Below are 17056 nucleotides of genomic sequence, written 5' to 3'. Positions count from 1 at the left end.
ATAATGACATTGGTAATGGTAATGACGGCGCATTTAGTTGATAAAGGTAATGAGAGCTAACTTGATGCACTGTGTACACCAGCAATACTCCGGCTTTCGCATTTCTGCAGTGTGATTCCACAGTGCTCTCGGAATTTTTTTTTTAATTACTGTGTCTATTACACTCGTCAGAATACAACCCTACGTTACCATATTACATGAAAAACTCCACGACATATAAATCATCGGACATACGAACATGTCGGCTTAGGGGAATGCATGTTTTTGCTTGGAATACAAGAGCCCTGAGTGGCTAGATTCCGATTTCACCTTCCCATCTCAAAGGAGAAGCTAGGCAGCTATTGCCAACTCGGCCATGTGTTTTTGTGACGTCAGACAACCCGAAGATCAATCAGTACAAGGCCATGTGACCTGCCAACCACCACCTGCGAGAGCCATATCCGTCATCCTTAACTCACAATGCTAGATCTTCTGGAGAATGGAGCCATTAAAAGTGTCAGAATATATGACTTCCTTTTTACCGCGACGTCGTTAAAGTCCCCGCTCTCCACCAAAACCTGCGACATGACTAGGCACTCGTTCGTCGGCAGGTTTTCTGGCGTAACGACACCGCATGACAACTGTTAACTAGGGTAGCTCATTTGAGGTGGCAGGATGGGATAGGAACCAACCTTTCAGAAGCATTTGGTCTCGAGTCAGACACTACTTATAAGCCATGCCCCCGGCTATTCGAGATTAAAGCGGCGCTTGTAACTTCAAGCCAGCAGCCGATCTACAAAGTCACCCGTTACCTCTCACCCTTTATTCATCATCAGCAAAATAGGGGAAGGTATTTTCATTACTCTACTCTACCATATGCTAGCCGCAGTAGTTGTTGCTTCGCTCCGTGTCTACATGTCACTGATGACAGGTGACATATGTCAGGCCGACTGCGCCGACGACGGCTACGACTATACTACGCGCAATACAGAAACTGGCGCCTCAGAGCTGTGCTCTCATCATCATCATCATCATCATCATCAGCCTAACTATACCCACTGCAGGGCGAAGGCCTCTCCCATATTTCTCCACTTAACCCTGTCCTGTGCTAGCTGCATCCACTTGACCCCTGCGAACTTCTTAATCTCATCCGCCCACCTAACTTTCTGCCGCCCCCTGCTACGCTTTCCTTCCCTTGGAATCCAATTTATTACTCTCAGCGACCATCGGTTATCCTCTCTTCGCACTACATGTCCTGCCCATGTCCATTTCTTCTTCTTAATTTCTACTAGAATGTCGGTAACTTGAGTTATTTCTCTGACCCACTCTGCACGCTTTCTATCTCTTAATGTTACCCCTACCATTTTTCGTTCCATAGCCCTCTGGGTTGTCCTCAACTTAAGTAGAACTCTCTTGGTTAGCCTCCACGTTTCAGCCCCATGGGTGAGTACAGGCAAGATGCAACTGTTGTATACTTTCCTCTTGAGCGATACCGGTAAGCTGCTAGTCATAATCTGCGAGTGCTTGCCAAATGCGCTTCATCCCAATCTTATTCTTCTTGTTATTTCCTTTTCATGGTCCGGATCTGCGGTTACTACCTGTACTGAGTACACATATTCGCCTACTATTTCCAGTATTTCGCTACCTAATGTAAACTGCTGTTCCTTCCCGAGGCTGTTGAACATCACCTCAGTCTTCTGCATATTGATTTTCAAGCCTACCTTTCTACTTTTCCTATCTAGGTCATCAATCATTATTTGCAGTTCATCCCCCGAGTTGCTTAGCAAGGCAATGTCATCAGCAAATCGCAGATTACTGAGGTATTCTCCATCTACCCTTATCCCTAACTGCTCCCATTCCAAGTATCTGAATATTTCTAAGCAAGCTGTGAATTGTACTGGGGAGATTGTGTCTCCTTGCCTAACACCTTTCTTTATGGGAATTTTGTTACTTGCTTTATGCACAACTATGGTTGCTGTGGAGCCAGTATACATATCTTCCAGCATTTTCACGTATGGCTCGTCTACCCCCTGATTTCGCAATGCCTGCATCACCGCCGAGGTTTCAACTGAGTCAAATGCTTTTTCGTAGTCAATGAATGCTATGTATAAGGGCTGGTTATATTCCGAGCATTTTTCTAGCATCTGATTGATGGTATGGATATGATCGATAGCAGAGTACCGTTTCCGAAACCCTGCTTGATCCTTTGCTTGATTGCAGTCTAAGGTTCTCATAGGGGCCCAAATTAAGTGTGTAGTGATCGGAGGAGTAGCGAAGTGTGTGTAGATGAACTAGGATACACGAAAGGCTCGGTCAAACTGCAGAAACTAAAGTTGTTGTCATTTACCCTTAAAATCGAAGTTTACATGTCATTCTAAATTGTTTAGCTGTATTGGCGATCTTCATCACCTAGAAAGAGCGCTTCAAGCAGCCCGGTAGGACGGTGTTATACGGAGTACTTATTATGTGACTGGCATAAGCATGCTGTCCAGTGAAAGTTGCCTATAAATAATCTCACACTTTTAACGCGCGCCATTCCATTCAAGGATTCCGTCTCCAGCAAAAAAGTGGCGTAGGCGTAGTAGGAGAAAAATCACTAGTAGGGCTCTTTCCGGTGGTAGATCACAGGTTACCGGACCGGGCACAAAATGCTCGGAAGGCTCTGTGATGCCTAGAGACCACATGACGTGGCAGATTCGGCAGGGGCTTCGAACTCTGGTAGCTCCCTTGATATTGAGTAGTGAGATGAACCCTTGGACCCCGAGTCAAATACAATACGTACACCTATAGGCCACGTAGGCACGGTCGCTGGTTAGAGTGTGGTGTTATATCTATTTCTGGTGCTCTTTCACATGAGTATATGTAAGTTACCATGATGGATGCACAAATTAGGATATTAGTTATTAAACGAGCAACAAAGTGCATGCAGATGAGCGAGGATATGCAACAGGAGCCGGCATATTGGGAGCCATTAAGGCTGTCGCATCATACAAATAACGCTTGAGATGTCCCCAAGTGTCAAACAGTGTCTCAAAATTTAGTGCCCCCAAATGCTCAACAGTTTGATAAAACTCAAACACAGAACTGCGACCACAAGCAAAACCCTTGGGTTACAATCTCGATGATTCCACGCGCGGTTCCCTCGGAGCTGTAACCACGCCTTGTGCTCTATTAAATCAATCTGGGAACGGAGGCGTCTAATGAATGTTACGGTTTTATGCTATGATCGTTTTCGTTCCGCTCTACTTGGATTGATTCCAGCTGCGAGGAGGCATGAAGAGAAATATTGAAGTCAAAAAAACAATACAATAGGATTTCATTCAAAGTAGATCGTCATATCAAGCATTTTTTTCCGCGGGCAAACGCACTGCTCCATCATACACGTATACATACGCCGGAATGAGGCTTATAATTGTAGAGGCAGCCATGTATAAAACTAATCGCGTTTAAAATTTGACCATTGCTCACTCTTATTAAAACACAGCGTCTCATAGTTATATATAGTTTTCTTTAGTCTTCTAAATTATGATTTTGAAAATATATGCTCGAAGTCGCTTTCATGCTCCTACAAGCATCCCAGCAGAAGAGAATTCCGTATTCCCACGCTTACTTGGTGTTTCCAGCGTCAGAAAACCCCATAATTTGGTTTTTCTCTTTTGTTAGCATGCAAATATCGATGTAACAGCTCTCTAAAGGTTTATTTTTGTAGGGAGACTACGGCAACATTGTGTGAACTTGCCGTCGAAGCGCTCACAGTGGAACAAACTATGCTGTTACGCGCACCTCGGTCCTCATTTGAGTAGCTCGCGGCGGCCCTACAATGCGGCATTGATTACGTGAAAATCGTCAATACGGCAACCTTCTGAGGAATTTGACGAACTCTACCCTTGTGATACCGGGAGTTTCAACGTTGCCAGAAGGGCTTCAAAACGGGACCGAAATGCAAACACTGGCCGTAGGGTGCTTGCCTAAGGCTACACCTCTACTGGGCGTTTTTTTTTTCTTTTTTACCGTGTACAAAAACGCCTCACTACGCTTCACGCTCTACGCTCCACTACGCTTATTCATGACGGAAAGGGCTCCGGTGTCCCATGCCTCTTCATTGTGTCCTTGGTTTTCCTTACGCTGTACACATTTCGCCATTCTTTGAATGTGCAATGCCAAAAAGGCAATTCGGCGATCTCTCAAATGCGTTTATTTGACGTTCGATAAATTGAACCGCAGAAAATTTATAAGGAAATTTATAAGCGAGGCCCACTTTTGATGTCTATGGCCTTCAATTCCGCAACATAACGTTGCCCCTAGAATCAAAATTTAAGTTGATTACTTGACTGAGCAGTTGAATAATCATGTAATCGTCAGGAGCTTTCACGTACATCATTTGCGCTTTGCTTTAAGACCAACACGGAGAGCGTGCATAAGCATGTATGTCTTGCTTTGTAAAATACAAGTTCATAAAAGGTCTAAAGACTCACCGTTTACAATGTGGTCGCTCCTAAGCACACGTATAATGCCTTTAGAAAGCTACAAGCAGCTAGGTGCAGGTTTGTTCGGAGTTTTTTAGTGTTCCCCGCTCGAGCGTGGCTCTCAAAACTGATGTCGACCACAGCTGAGCAGGAATATTCTCTTTGCCGTCCGTCGCGACATCTCGTGTACATTCCCCGTGAAATTATTTCGATTCTAGTAAGTTCACGGTCCACACTCCACAGATCACACAAAACAAGCGCATAAGCCAGCAGCGGTCGTAACAACGATTGTCCGGTCTACAATGTGAAGGAAGTAGTTACCCCCTCCCCTCCCCCACCCCTCCTTTGCTCCTTTTCGTCTAAGAGAAAATGCATCGGTTAACTTAAGTCATGACCGTTCTCCATCCTCAAAGCCAGGTGGCCAACATGCCCACCGCTCGCCTTTTACGCTGGCGTTTGCAAAGCACTAAAGATAAAATTACGAAGTACACACACAGATGTGCGTACTTGCGTACTGGATTCACAGATAGAAAGCAGAGGAAGAGGGGGCGGGGAAAGGGGGGGGGGGGGGGGGGGGGGCAAGTTAAGACGCCAGAGATTCGAAAGCATTTTACGGCTCCTCTTTTTACGATGCTGGCGTCGGCAGTCTACGGCGTGGTGTATATATATTCGCCCCGTTCCGGTTAAGGCTTCTGGAGTCTGGCAGTGCCGAGAGCTGTACTCATTGCACTTCTTGCCCTTCGTACTTTTTCCTTGAAAACGTTGAATATTCCAAGAGGTTTTAATTAAGGGGAACAGGAAAGCGGACTGGGCCGCTTTACGGCCGACCCGCCTTTTGCCGATTCTTCACGCCTCGTTAGGGAAGACGGAACCGGGCACCCCCGGCGGCTACGAGACGACTCTAGGCGGCAGTAAATCTCTATCCAGCCCCGGGTTTCCGGCCTTCTTTAGTGTTTATGCGCTTCTTAGCGATAACCTCTCTGTTTTTCCATGCTTCCTCCATCTCTCGTCTCAGACCCTTCTAACCTTCTTCCCTCTGATCGTTTGGCCTGGATTTAATGCGGGAAGAAATAAAAAGAAACGATTACATCAGCTGTCATTCGATGCTCTAAATAAGCTATGCTCTTGTTTCAAGAGTTTCTTCTCGTTCTCCTCTCCCCTTTCTCGTTCCTTTCATTCGCTCTCCTTCACTTTTTTCTTTCGGCCTTGGCGGGCGAACTTGGGAGGGCCTAATGTCGCGTCGTTCCTTCTTTCTGTCTTGTTCTTTTGGTGATCTTCTCGGATCCTTCTCGCAAAGTCTACTACGAAGTGCAGACGCCACTGCCTGACTGCAGTCACGAGGAAAGTCGGAACGGAGTAACAGCACGGTGGCAGTTTCTTGCCACAAGCCCAAAGAGGGCTTTCTATCTGAACAGCACACCGGAAGGACCTCTTTAACTGTGAAGACAGAACTCGGTGAGAGAACAAGGTCCGGGGTTTTCGGCGGTCTGCCAAAGTTGTCTAGCCAGTCCGGGCTTCAGTAACTTACTGGAAATCCTTTCGGTCGTGAAAGCGTCGCAGCCTTCGATTGAAGTCTCAACTAAGTAGGACTAAGTAAAAGTAGGACAACGTTTACCGTCTGTCGGAGTGCCTCGCTTCATTCGTGTGGCTACTGTAAAGGGCAGAGTTCGCAGGAATGAGCACTGCTAGTTGCCACCACGTTTTTACTGTTCTGTTGTTTATGCATTTGTAGTGCTTTATGATGTGCTGCTCATTTAGTTGTCAGTAATAATACAATTAGACTGGTACCGACGGCGTAAAATTAGACCTTTCGCCCACAGTGTAACGTCATCATTCCTAACATTATTGTCTCTCAGAATCACACCACTCTGCTGGTCCTTAACTTCAGTTTGTCGGCCCAAGTTCTTCCCAACAGAATTTCTCTTGCTGAACTGTCCCCACTGATACTGCGAAGTTTAATCTCTGACCCCCGACCCTCCTTTTACCAACCTTCCACTCCTACCTCGTCCCCGTCTCATTCTGATCCTCTTTACAGCACGATTACGGCTGGTCTGCAACCCCATTCGGACTAGAAACTTTACAATCTTTTGCTTTCTTTTAGCAACGTTTTTTACTTCGGCGCCCGACTTCTAGGCTAAAAGTCGGTTGACACTGGCGATGCTAGTTCTATTCACAGGCAAACTTATCGTGTCTCTTATTCGGAACGCCAGGTGATTTACCAAGAAGTCGACAGAATGCTGACCACTGACATTATTGAGCTTTCGACTAGTTTCCAGGCGTAGCCTGTCAGGCTAGTGAAAAAGAAAAATCAGATCTGGAGAATCTGCGTCGACTATCGCCACCTCATACGTTGACCAAAAAGGACACATACCCTCTTCCGCGCATTGACGATGCCCTTGATTGCTTGCATGGATCACATACTTTCCTCCATCGACCTTCGCTTTGGCTACTAGAAGACCTCTATCGACGAGCACTACCGCAAAAAAAACAGATTCTTTGCTCCTGATGGCCTGTACTAATATGAAGTGATACCCTTTAGCCTTTGTAACGCACCTGTCACTTCAGAAAGGTTATGAATTATTTGTTGTGAGGTTTCAAGTGGACGACTTTGTTGCGCCACTTAGACGACATTATTGTTTTCTCGTTCACTTTTGCCAGCCACCTCTCGCCTTACTGCCATTCTCGCGCTTTCAGCCGCGTCGGACTTGAATTGACTCGGAAAAATGTAGCTTCGGTCACCGAGAAATCAAAGTTGAGGAAGATCTTCAGCCTGACCCCGATAAAATTTGTGCCATCAATGCTTTTCCCACGCCACGTACATCTAGCGATGTACGAAGCTTTATGGGCTTGTGGTTTTATATCAGACGCTTCGCCCACAACTTCGCAGCCGTTTCCCGCCCTATCACCGACCTACTGAAGAAAAGCGTACTTTTATCTTGGTGTCCAAAACAGCCTACATATTTCTCACAGCTTATTGCGCTCTCATCACCTCGCCCGTCTTGGCCCATTTCAACCCTTTCTCCCTTATCGAACTCCGCACTGACGTAAGTGGCCATGTAATTGCAGCTATCCTCTCTCAGCGGCACCACAACCACAACAGGGTGATAGCGTATGCCAGCCGCCTCCTATCTAGGGCTGAACAAATTAACTCCACCAGAAAGAGGGAGCGCCTGGCACCTGTTTGGTCCGTTTCGAAATTCTGCCCTTATTTTTTCGTAAAAGCGTCGCAGCTGTCGATTGTCATGAAGTCTCAACTGGCCATATCTGGAGAAATATAGACATTTGCCGTCTGGTGGAGTGCCTCGCTTCATTCGTGTGGCCGCTGTACAGAGCAGAGTTCTCAAGAATGAGCACTGTTCTTTTCAACCACGTCTTTACTGATCTGTTTATATATTTGTAGTGTTTCACGAAGTGCTGCGTATTTAGTCGTCAGTAATACAGTCGGACTGGAAAGACACCATGCCTTGTGGTGCTTTACTTCACTCAGAGACCCTACTGGCCAAATATTTAGGGATTTGGGCGTTGCAATTACAAGAATACATTTTTTTTTTCATCGTTTCCAGGTCTGAACGGCTTCACCAAGATGCACACTACTTGTCCCGTTACCCAGTCGATTGTCCTAGCTGCATCGGCTCTAACGTCGAAGCATGTGTCTTGTTTTTATCCGGCTTTCCCCACATTAATACAGAACAGCGCTTGGAATCTACTCTCTTTTCTCTCATCGACTGTTTGAATACCGGCCACTCTGATCCTACACTAGTCATGTTTATGGTCAAAGGAGACATGCCATACCACCGCAATATGCTACCTAATGGTGATGAGCTTTTGCCCATCGTTTGCCAACATCTGCGCTTTACCATACTCAAGCAGTTTCATGATGCTCCCACGGCTGAACCCTTTGACGTTTCTAGCACGTATTACAGCGTTCGCCACCGTTTCTACAGACCCGGTCTCTACCGCCTGTCCAGGACTACGTGGCCGCACGTGAGTTGTGTCAGTGCCGGAAGAAGCCCCCATTTTTTTCTTCAGGACACCTGCAGCTCATTCCCATCCCGAATGACCAGTTCTCACGTCCTAGCGTTGGCTTGCTTGGGCCCTTCCTAGTCTTCACCTCGGGGAACAAATGGATCGCATTCGCTATCGATTATGCTAGACGGTACGCAATTACCCGCACCATCATGACCAGCTGCGCTACAGACGTAGCTGGTTTCCTTTATCATGACGTGATACCCCAGCATGGAGCCCCTCGTCAACTATTCACGGATCGTGGTCTCCCTGCTTCCTCTCCAGTGTTGTTGAGGAAATTCTTCTTTGCTCTTTACGCCACAAATTCACCACCGCCAATCACCCGCAGACCAACGGTCTCACAAAACGTCTCAACTGTAAACTCACAGAGATGCTGTCCATGCATGTCTCTGACGATCACCGGAATCGGGATGTTAAACTTTATTTTGTTACGTTCACCTACAACTCTTCTCGGAATGATACCGCTGGCTACTCTTAGTTCTATCTGCTCTTTGGCCGACACCCATTACTGCATTTCGACACCTCACCACCCCCTGCTGATGCCGCCACCAATACTTACGTTCGCGATATCGTCGCTCACGCGAGTGACGACAACCAGATTGCTCGTGACAGGTGCTTTGCCTCCCAAGGTTCCCAGGAATGCCATTACAACAGTCGCCATTGTAATGCGCACGACATTGCTAGATCTCTTGCTCTGCTCTGGCTCCCATCCTGTCGAGTCGGCTTGTGTGAAAACCTTCTGCCGCGCTACACAGGCTCTTGCCTTATTTTCCGACAGTCACTGACGTCACATACGAAATCGCCCCTGTGCATGCGAAGTCCTTTGTACCAGAAGTCTCCTGCATTGTTAACTTTACGCTCCTCTAGCTGTACCATTCACGTTATACATCGCCCCCCCCCCTCCCCCCTAGAACACAACGGGACAGTGCTTTTGCGGAGGGGGTAGTGTTATATGGCGCATCATGATGAAACAAAAGAAGGTGGATTGACTTGGTGGGTGTTGTGTACAGAGCGACCACCGAACCTAAACTAGTGTTTGCAATAATTCTGTGGGGCATCCACCCGTAAAAATATCTTTATAATCACGTATGACCTCGTAAGACATAATATTTGTATGACATACTATGATCCTGTATGTGGTACGCAATCATACAATTTCTTCAGCACTGTTTTGAGGGCAGGACAGCCGACGATCCCTGAGGGTAGCGGAATGGACTCCAAGATAATAAAAGCGTGCGAAAGGGGAGAAAGTCAGCTAGGCGAATGAGATTAAGAAATTTCCCTAACTAAAATGAATACAACTATTACGAGAAACGGTAGATTGGAGGCATATTTTAGACATTATCCTGCATCGAACGTAAACTGTGATGATCGATGAAGTTGGAATTTGTTCTTATGTTATTTTTTTTACTCATGGGCGTCGGCAAGATTTGTCTTGGGGAGGGCAAACCAGATCCCCCAACCCCATTCCACGCACTTTTTTTTTTTGTCATTGTGGTCAAAATAAACATAACAGAGTTTCTTGTCACCGATTTTAGTGGGAAAATAAAGAAGCACAAGTGGAGAAGGCTTGGGATGAGGAGGGCAAGGCTGGTGTAGCTTAAGGGGGAGGGAGTTGGGGTTAAAGTGTCCTTTTGCACCCCCTGGCGACGCCACAATTTTTACTGGACCGTTGTCTCATGCGGTGAAAGACGGTTGTGCAACGCTAGCTCTACTGCGACGGTATAGCTTAAGGGCATTTAAAAATAACGGAAACTGCAGATATCGATTGGTCTCGTCATGATCTTTTTGTCGCTGAATTAAGCACCTAAAATGAGGCATTTTTGTTTTCTTTTTCTTAATATTAAACCTGTTAACGTTGTCTTTGCGTCTTTGGCGGATTTATTAACTCTCTCACGAGGAGTTTACAGTGCTTTCTCTCTTGCACTGTAATTCTGCTATTTCCCACGAACTGCTGGCTTTCCTCAAGCGTCCTCCTATGGCACTTTCATAGGGAATGAAAGGGCGAAAGCGCGTGCATAAGTTAGTTTCGCTTCATTAAGTTAGCTACTACTTGGTTATCTGATCTCTTTTTCGTGCGCTCATTGTACAGCGCTCGCAAAAGGGTACGTGTCGGGCTACATGTATATATAATGTGAGTTCTTGTTTCAAAATATTCCTCGCTTATTACAACCTCGGTGTTTTTATATGACTTACTCCTCCATTTACGTTCAAATTACCATTGCCCTTACCGTAATAAAACGAAGTTTAACTGAAGCAAGGTGAAGAAAACAAAGTTAGTCTTGAATCAAAGTGGAATGGGAGGCAAGTGATCATAGAAATTTGTCGGGCATACTTTTTCCGGGTATTAACTCATGCCTACTGTAATTTTACGGTGAATACAACACGGCATCGTATTTCTTATATAATAACTTTGCATTAAGCCACTGAACCGCGTTCCATTTATTTTCGACGCCAGTAATACATAATGGCCTGAGCGCTTCTTATAGATTTCTAATCCAACTAAATTGGCGCTTACTCTTTAAAAAAAAATTAATCTACTCGTTTCTTTTCTTTCTTTTTTGCTGATAGGGCTTTTCTTTATTTTTGTTTGCAGAACAGTGTTTTTATTAGAGGCTGTAGTTTTCGATTAGTGGTTGAGGTCACCTCTTAATAAGCTGCTGCTTCTGTCTTCAGCAGACGTCAGATGGACCAATCTTCTTTTCGTTTGGTTGCTTCCTTTTTTGCGTTGCTTTTCGACCGGAACGCTTTGGCGTTCGGCCTGACAGCTATTGGTGCTCCGCAAAATAATGGCTGCTGCTCGGGGTAAAGCTAATTGGCAGAAGAAGAAGCTAATTGGCAGAAGGCTTGAAAAACATCTGAAGATGTTTTTCAAGCCTTCCTTTATTTCTGTCAACAACGACCCTTGTGTTTTTCTTTCTCGCAGGACCTGACGTCCATCGCCCGCTTCTTCTCCCAAGTCGCGACGGTGAGTTCCGAAAAAAAAAAAAAAGAGCGGCCTAGGCACGATGGTAGCGAGTAGTTTGGATTTTCCTTTTTCTCTCGTTCTCTCTATCTTTACTTCGTTTATTTCATGACTTCAACACAGAGGCAAACGAACCGCTTTATCAGAGTTAAGAGTCTCTAGTGCAGCAAATACAGATTTAACTGGAAAACACTTGGAAATGTATTTGTCCAGCGCGTGAATTGATAGTAATGGCTGTAATAAGTTATCTTCAATTCTCTTTCATTTCTACTGTCCCCCCACACATACTGGTATAACAGGATGTGTGGCTTTGCCTGAGCCAGCCATAAAGGACTACAAAACAACATTAAATTAGTCCTGGAGTGAAATAGTTTGGTTCTAGAGATCGCATTTCGCGCACGTCTTCTCCGATCTTTCAAAATCCTGCTACGGCGCTTCCACGCGTCGCGATTACTGGATTATAACAAAGGCAGAAAGGTCTTAAGTAAGCATGCAGTGGCGGAACTGGACCACCATCGTTTGAAAGCGCAAACCGGAGAAAGAAGCACCCTTATCTTATTTTCCCAGTCATCCGCTATCGCCATGGCGTCCCAGGCGGCATGACAAAACCTCTCTGGAAATCAGCGCAAAAACAAACTGGCAGACGAGGACGGCCTTCCATCTCTTCATTGGGATTTTCAAATAAATAGTCTTTCTCTACATGAAAAGCTATGAGGAAACCCTGAAGCAGCATTTGAGTGACAAATAAGCACAGTCATGTTCAGTTTGGGCAGTGCCTGTTTATCTAGAGCCATACATGTACACTCGAGGTTTCTGTTGGATGATCGAGAATGAAGTTTCTGTAGTCAAAACGAGGCGAATGAATTAAAGAAGCTAGTCTAATTCTAGGCATTGCTCGTACGTGTTCTAAGCCGAAAGGCAATCGTTATGAGTGAGATCTCTCGTGTACGTTACTACTGACATGAACCAATTTTGAACGTGCCTACCTTTTCCCCTCCGGGTATACATAAAGCACCACGTGTAGAAGACTGCCTACTGCATGACTAGACGCTCTTCCGACATTGGTATGAATTAAGTTGTCTTATTGCGTTGGAAGGAGATATTTTACAAATTCTAGACGTATTGCTATGGGTCAGTAAAGTGCTTTACTGAACTGTTATTTTGATTAGGGACTGATCTCACCACGCGCAGCCCTAAAGTTAGTTTGCACTCATCTCACCATACGTAGACTGCCTTAGAAGCTGTCTTTTCCTTTATTATTGCCGTTATGCGGCAAAGCACCCTTTAAAGGCTGCCTTAAAGCGCGATGCGTGAAAACTTCGCCTATTACCCTTCGCTTTGACCAAAAGCTGGAGTTCGAGTTAAGCGAAAGCGTTACTTCACTATGTTCACAAATTTCTATCCGCAGACCGTATCTGCAGACCGCGTCCGCAAACCGTGTCCACAGACCGCGTCCGCCAAATCGTGTCCGCAGCAGTTGCGAGTAATTGAGAAGTCGTAGAGGTTAATGAGTGATGTCAATCGATTGAGGCTGACGTAATGTTGCTGCGGAACAAATAATTAGGTGAATAAGTTAATTAGGTAATTACTTACAGGCAAAAGATGTAAAAGTTGTCTACAGTCTACTACAGTAATCGATAGACGGTGGCGTAATGTTGTGTCCGAAATAATAATTAGGCCAATAATGTAATTAGGTAATTATTTAGAGGCAAAACACGCTAAATCATGTTTGCAGCAGTTGTAATTGAGAAGCCATAGAGGTTAATGAGTGGTATCATTCGATAGAAGGTGATGTAATATGCGCGAAAAAATAATTAGACCAATAAATTAATCAGGTAAATAGAAGCAAGCAATTTAACAGTAAAGGCAAAAATGATCTCATTAGCGAATGGCTTGGCGCCACATTTGAATGCATCAATTACTAAAATAGTAATTAAATCAGTCAATTAGATGTGATGTCACGCAACTTGAAGTCGAGCCACAAAAGGGCATAGGAAGGGATTGGCGCACCATTTGAAAGAATCAAACACTAAAGTAGTTAAGACAGTCAATTAGGGTGACGTCAAGGATGTGACGTTACGCAACCGGAAGTAGAGCCGAAAAAAGACATAGGAAGGGATTGCTGCACAATTTCAAAGTACTAAAGACTAAAATAAATGAAGAAGTGAATTAATGTAGCACAGAGGATGTGACATCACGCAACCGGAAGTAGAGCCGAAAAAGGGCAAAGGAAGGGACTGGCGGACAATTTGAAAGTACCAAAGACTAAAATGAATAAACAAGAAGTGTAATAATGTGACGTCACGCAACCGGAAGTAGAGCCGAAAAATGACACAGGAAGGTATTGGCGCTCAATTTGAAAGTACCAGACTAAAATAGGCAAACAAGAAGTGAATTAAGCAACCAGAGGTAACCAGAAGCAACCAACACCAGCATCCGTGCTTTCGCGTTGCTCCAGTAAATATTCTGCAGTGCTCTTTAATTATTGCAATATTCTACTGCTTTAAATATGCTTTTTTTTTTTTCGAGAACAATTACTGAGTGGAACAAACTTGACAGCGAGACTGTTACCCAGAATAGTGTAGTAATGTTTGAAAAGTGCCTGCAAATGTTATGAATTTTATGAAATTGAGTTGTGTTTATATGCTTGTATTTCGCTTTTTCACACCCTTCTATGATCTGCACTGGATCGCAGTATCTATGAATACAAAATTCTATCCTCCAGTCATTTAACAACATGCACACACGTTCACCCTCAGTCTCCAAAATAGAAAGCGAGAAATTCTCGTTCAGTTGCGCATGGCAGGTGCGTGCTTTGAAAGACTTTTCGAAAAAAAAAAAAAAAAGAATCGCAAAGCTCCTGCGGCGCTCAGTAGGAGCTGAACCAAGAATGGACAGCTACCTTGGAAATTCTGCTTTTCGCGACTTCCGATGAGTATAATTGCTGGTGCAGAAAATGGAAAGCGATCAGTACATTAGTTAGATTTATTTCAACAAATTTCAAGAGATGTCAGTTCGTAGTAAGCTATTCTTCATGACCCCTTCAGGCGCTGCGTCCACATACGCAAACGGACTCAAATTTCACTATATCTTTGCACGAAGTGCGAATTTCCGCATTTGAATTTGACACCCGTAACATTTGAGCCCGCCCTGTTAAGTACATATGGCGCCATCGCTTGTTGCTACAGCGAAATGTGTTTGTAAACAGTAAGTAAAAATGGGCGTCGCAGCGTTTTACAGCTCTTATTTTTACATTCCTCACTCTTTACCGATGCCTAATAATATTATTTATTGTAATTAATATGCCAATAACGGAAAGTAGATGTTGCATGTCAGATTTCATTGGCTTAGACATAAAAAAAAAAGTGCTTCATCGAACTTTCAGAGTTTCGCATTCACAAATGTGGACACGGCGTCTTAAGGCCGAAATTGTTAAAGTGTCCGCGGCGCTTCGTTATTTCGTACAAGAGCAGTACGTAATACGCTGATTTGCCTGCAGGTGTATCAATCTTGAAGGCGTCAAGGTATTCTCAGAGGAAAACATCTATTCATGCATAATAATCAGTTAGAAAACGCAGAAATTGTTGTAATATTGTAGTTGTAATATTGTACATGAATGAGGCGCCATGTCCACATATGTGGACGCGAATAATATATAAATATTTTTTCATAATATTTTATATTTGAATTCTGCCTGGGCTACTGATCATGCATGGTGGAAAAAAAATTTCCTTTCAGAAAAGTTAACTGGCGCCTGAAGGAGATAATCACATTTAACGACGTGTTCGGCTGGCCTTCACGTAGCTTTTAACGCATTCTTATGAACAGCCAGGAGAAAAAAAAAAAGAGAACACTAGGCATATGAAGCATGTCAAAAGTGAAATGTTCCCCACGTAAAATTTTAAAATCTTTAACATTTGGAGGGTTTCTTGAAAGCACTAAAGCGCTCATCTCCTGAGACTTCAACCCTGTATACTATAACCGCCTTTAGCTGCCGTCGCGGTAGCCAGTGACAGCCATAGGAAAACGGCAGCTGAATGTGTGGCCGTGTCAATAATTCGTACGTTTACTGTACACTGGAAAATTTAGCGCCACTTTTGACGGGTGACATTCGCCTCTAGTGGTGTTTACTACAATATTCACGTCACCTCAAAGCGAGTTCGGCGCTGCTACTGGACTCGAAATTCATGCTGTGTATGCGAACTATCAGCTTCGTTTCACGGCGAAAATTACCTTACGGCGATTGTGTGGCCATACTTGAGGGGATAGATTAGAGCAATGCCGGCGCCGTCAAGTCTTGAGCACATACGCTGCACATCACGGTAAAAAAAAAAAACTAAAATTAATCCTCGCTTCAGAGACTCTCGAGAACTGGACCGCTCCTTTTTTCTGCAGATTAAAAGTACGGCAACATGGTCGAAATTTCCGGAGCCGTCTATTATGGCGTCTCTCATAGCCTCAGTCACTTTGGGACGATAAACCCCAAAACCAAACCAAGCCAAATGCTCATCTGCGAGGCTTAAAAGGCGTCACCGGCTGCACCTGATATTTTGCGAAGTTCGACTTGAAGTTCTGAGAGGAAACGCCTGTTGTGAGCAGCCAGCCTCAGCGCCCACACCTTGCGCAAATGGCGGCGGAATATGAAGTAGTTGATGTGCAGTGTGTTACTGTACGAAATGTCTACATCGGGAAGAAGATTCAACTAAATATGTCTCGCTAATATCTGCATAAAAAGTGAAATAGAGACAATTGTTCAGTATGCTAGGTTCTCTCAGAGAAACACAACACTAATCAAGCTTGTTGAATTCCTGCGGCATTGTGCACTAAAACAATACCCGTGAAATGCGCAGTTTTTACCCTGCTTATGGTAATGACACATTTTTAGCGTGATGGCATCAATGCTACCATAAAAGCGATAACAGACAACTGCCAAAGTCTATCTGATGCGGCCACCTACCAACCATGGTAGGTGAACAGAGGATGTACTCCGCCTCTCCATTTGTAGCAAGGAGAAAAGATAGGCTAGACTAAGAATGACTTATCAGAAATGAAAATCAGTGACTTTGGATTCGGTACGAAAGAATAAAAGAAGCTATTAATAATTGAAGGGGAATCGTAATATGATCAAAATTAGATTGAAATCGGGATTGGGATAGATTGGCGAGTGAAAAAACATGCTATCCAACTTCTTTCACATCAAACGAATTATCGCCTCTGCATTTTGGCTGACAGAAAAGGATAGCAGAGACACTGTGTATTGCGTGCAGAATCTTTGCTTCTAGAGTAATAGACTGATTCCTGCGTTCCACTATATCCATCGTCTATTCAGGTCGAGTACTTCTACGTCCGATTAGGCATCACCGTTGCGGCGACCTTGGCCAAGGTGAGTCGCCAATGATAGTTCTGGATTAACACGCGTAAAATTGAACACACATCGAGAAGTATGTACGATTCGACGTTTACGTTATGACCATAATCATCATCATTAACAACAGCATGACTATACTCACTGTACCCACTGCAGGGCGAAGGCCTCTCCCATATTCCTCCAATTAACCCAGTCCTGTGCTAGCTACATCCACTTGACCACTGCGCACTTCTTAACCTCGTCCGCCCACCT

The 17056-nt window shown here is 44.5% G+C and overlaps 1 protein-coding gene across 4 annotated transcripts in view; it reads left to right on the top strand.

Moving 5' to 3' along the window:
* The window catches only part of LOC146207932 (venom serine carboxypeptidase-like), a 154366-nt gene that overhangs the window by 131364 nt on the left and 5946 nt on the right, over positions 1–17056 (top strand). For all 4 annotated transcript variants that reach the window (XR_014704550.1, XR_014704555.1, XM_084591650.1 and 1 more), the window contains 2 exons: positions 11398–11439; positions 16766–16819. Coding sequence is in view for 2 of the 4 variants with exons in the window: in XM_084591650.1 (XP_084447776.1) it covers positions 11398–11439; positions 16766–16819 (96 nt within the window). In the remaining 2 variants the exon portion in view is untranslated. The remainder of the gene's footprint in view (positions 1–11397; positions 11440–16765; positions 16820–17056) is intronic.

Source organism: Amblyomma maculatum, chromosome 1 (genome assembly GCF_055883805.1).
Source record: "Amblyomma maculatum isolate TAMU_Amacu chromosome 1, ASM5588380v1, whole genome shotgun sequence".
Taxonomy (NCBI): Eukaryota; Metazoa; Arthropoda; class Arachnida; order Ixodida; family Ixodidae; genus Amblyomma; species Amblyomma maculatum.
The sequence above is the reverse complement of the archived record's forward strand: the minus strand, read 5'-3'. Positions and strand labels throughout refer to the sequence as shown.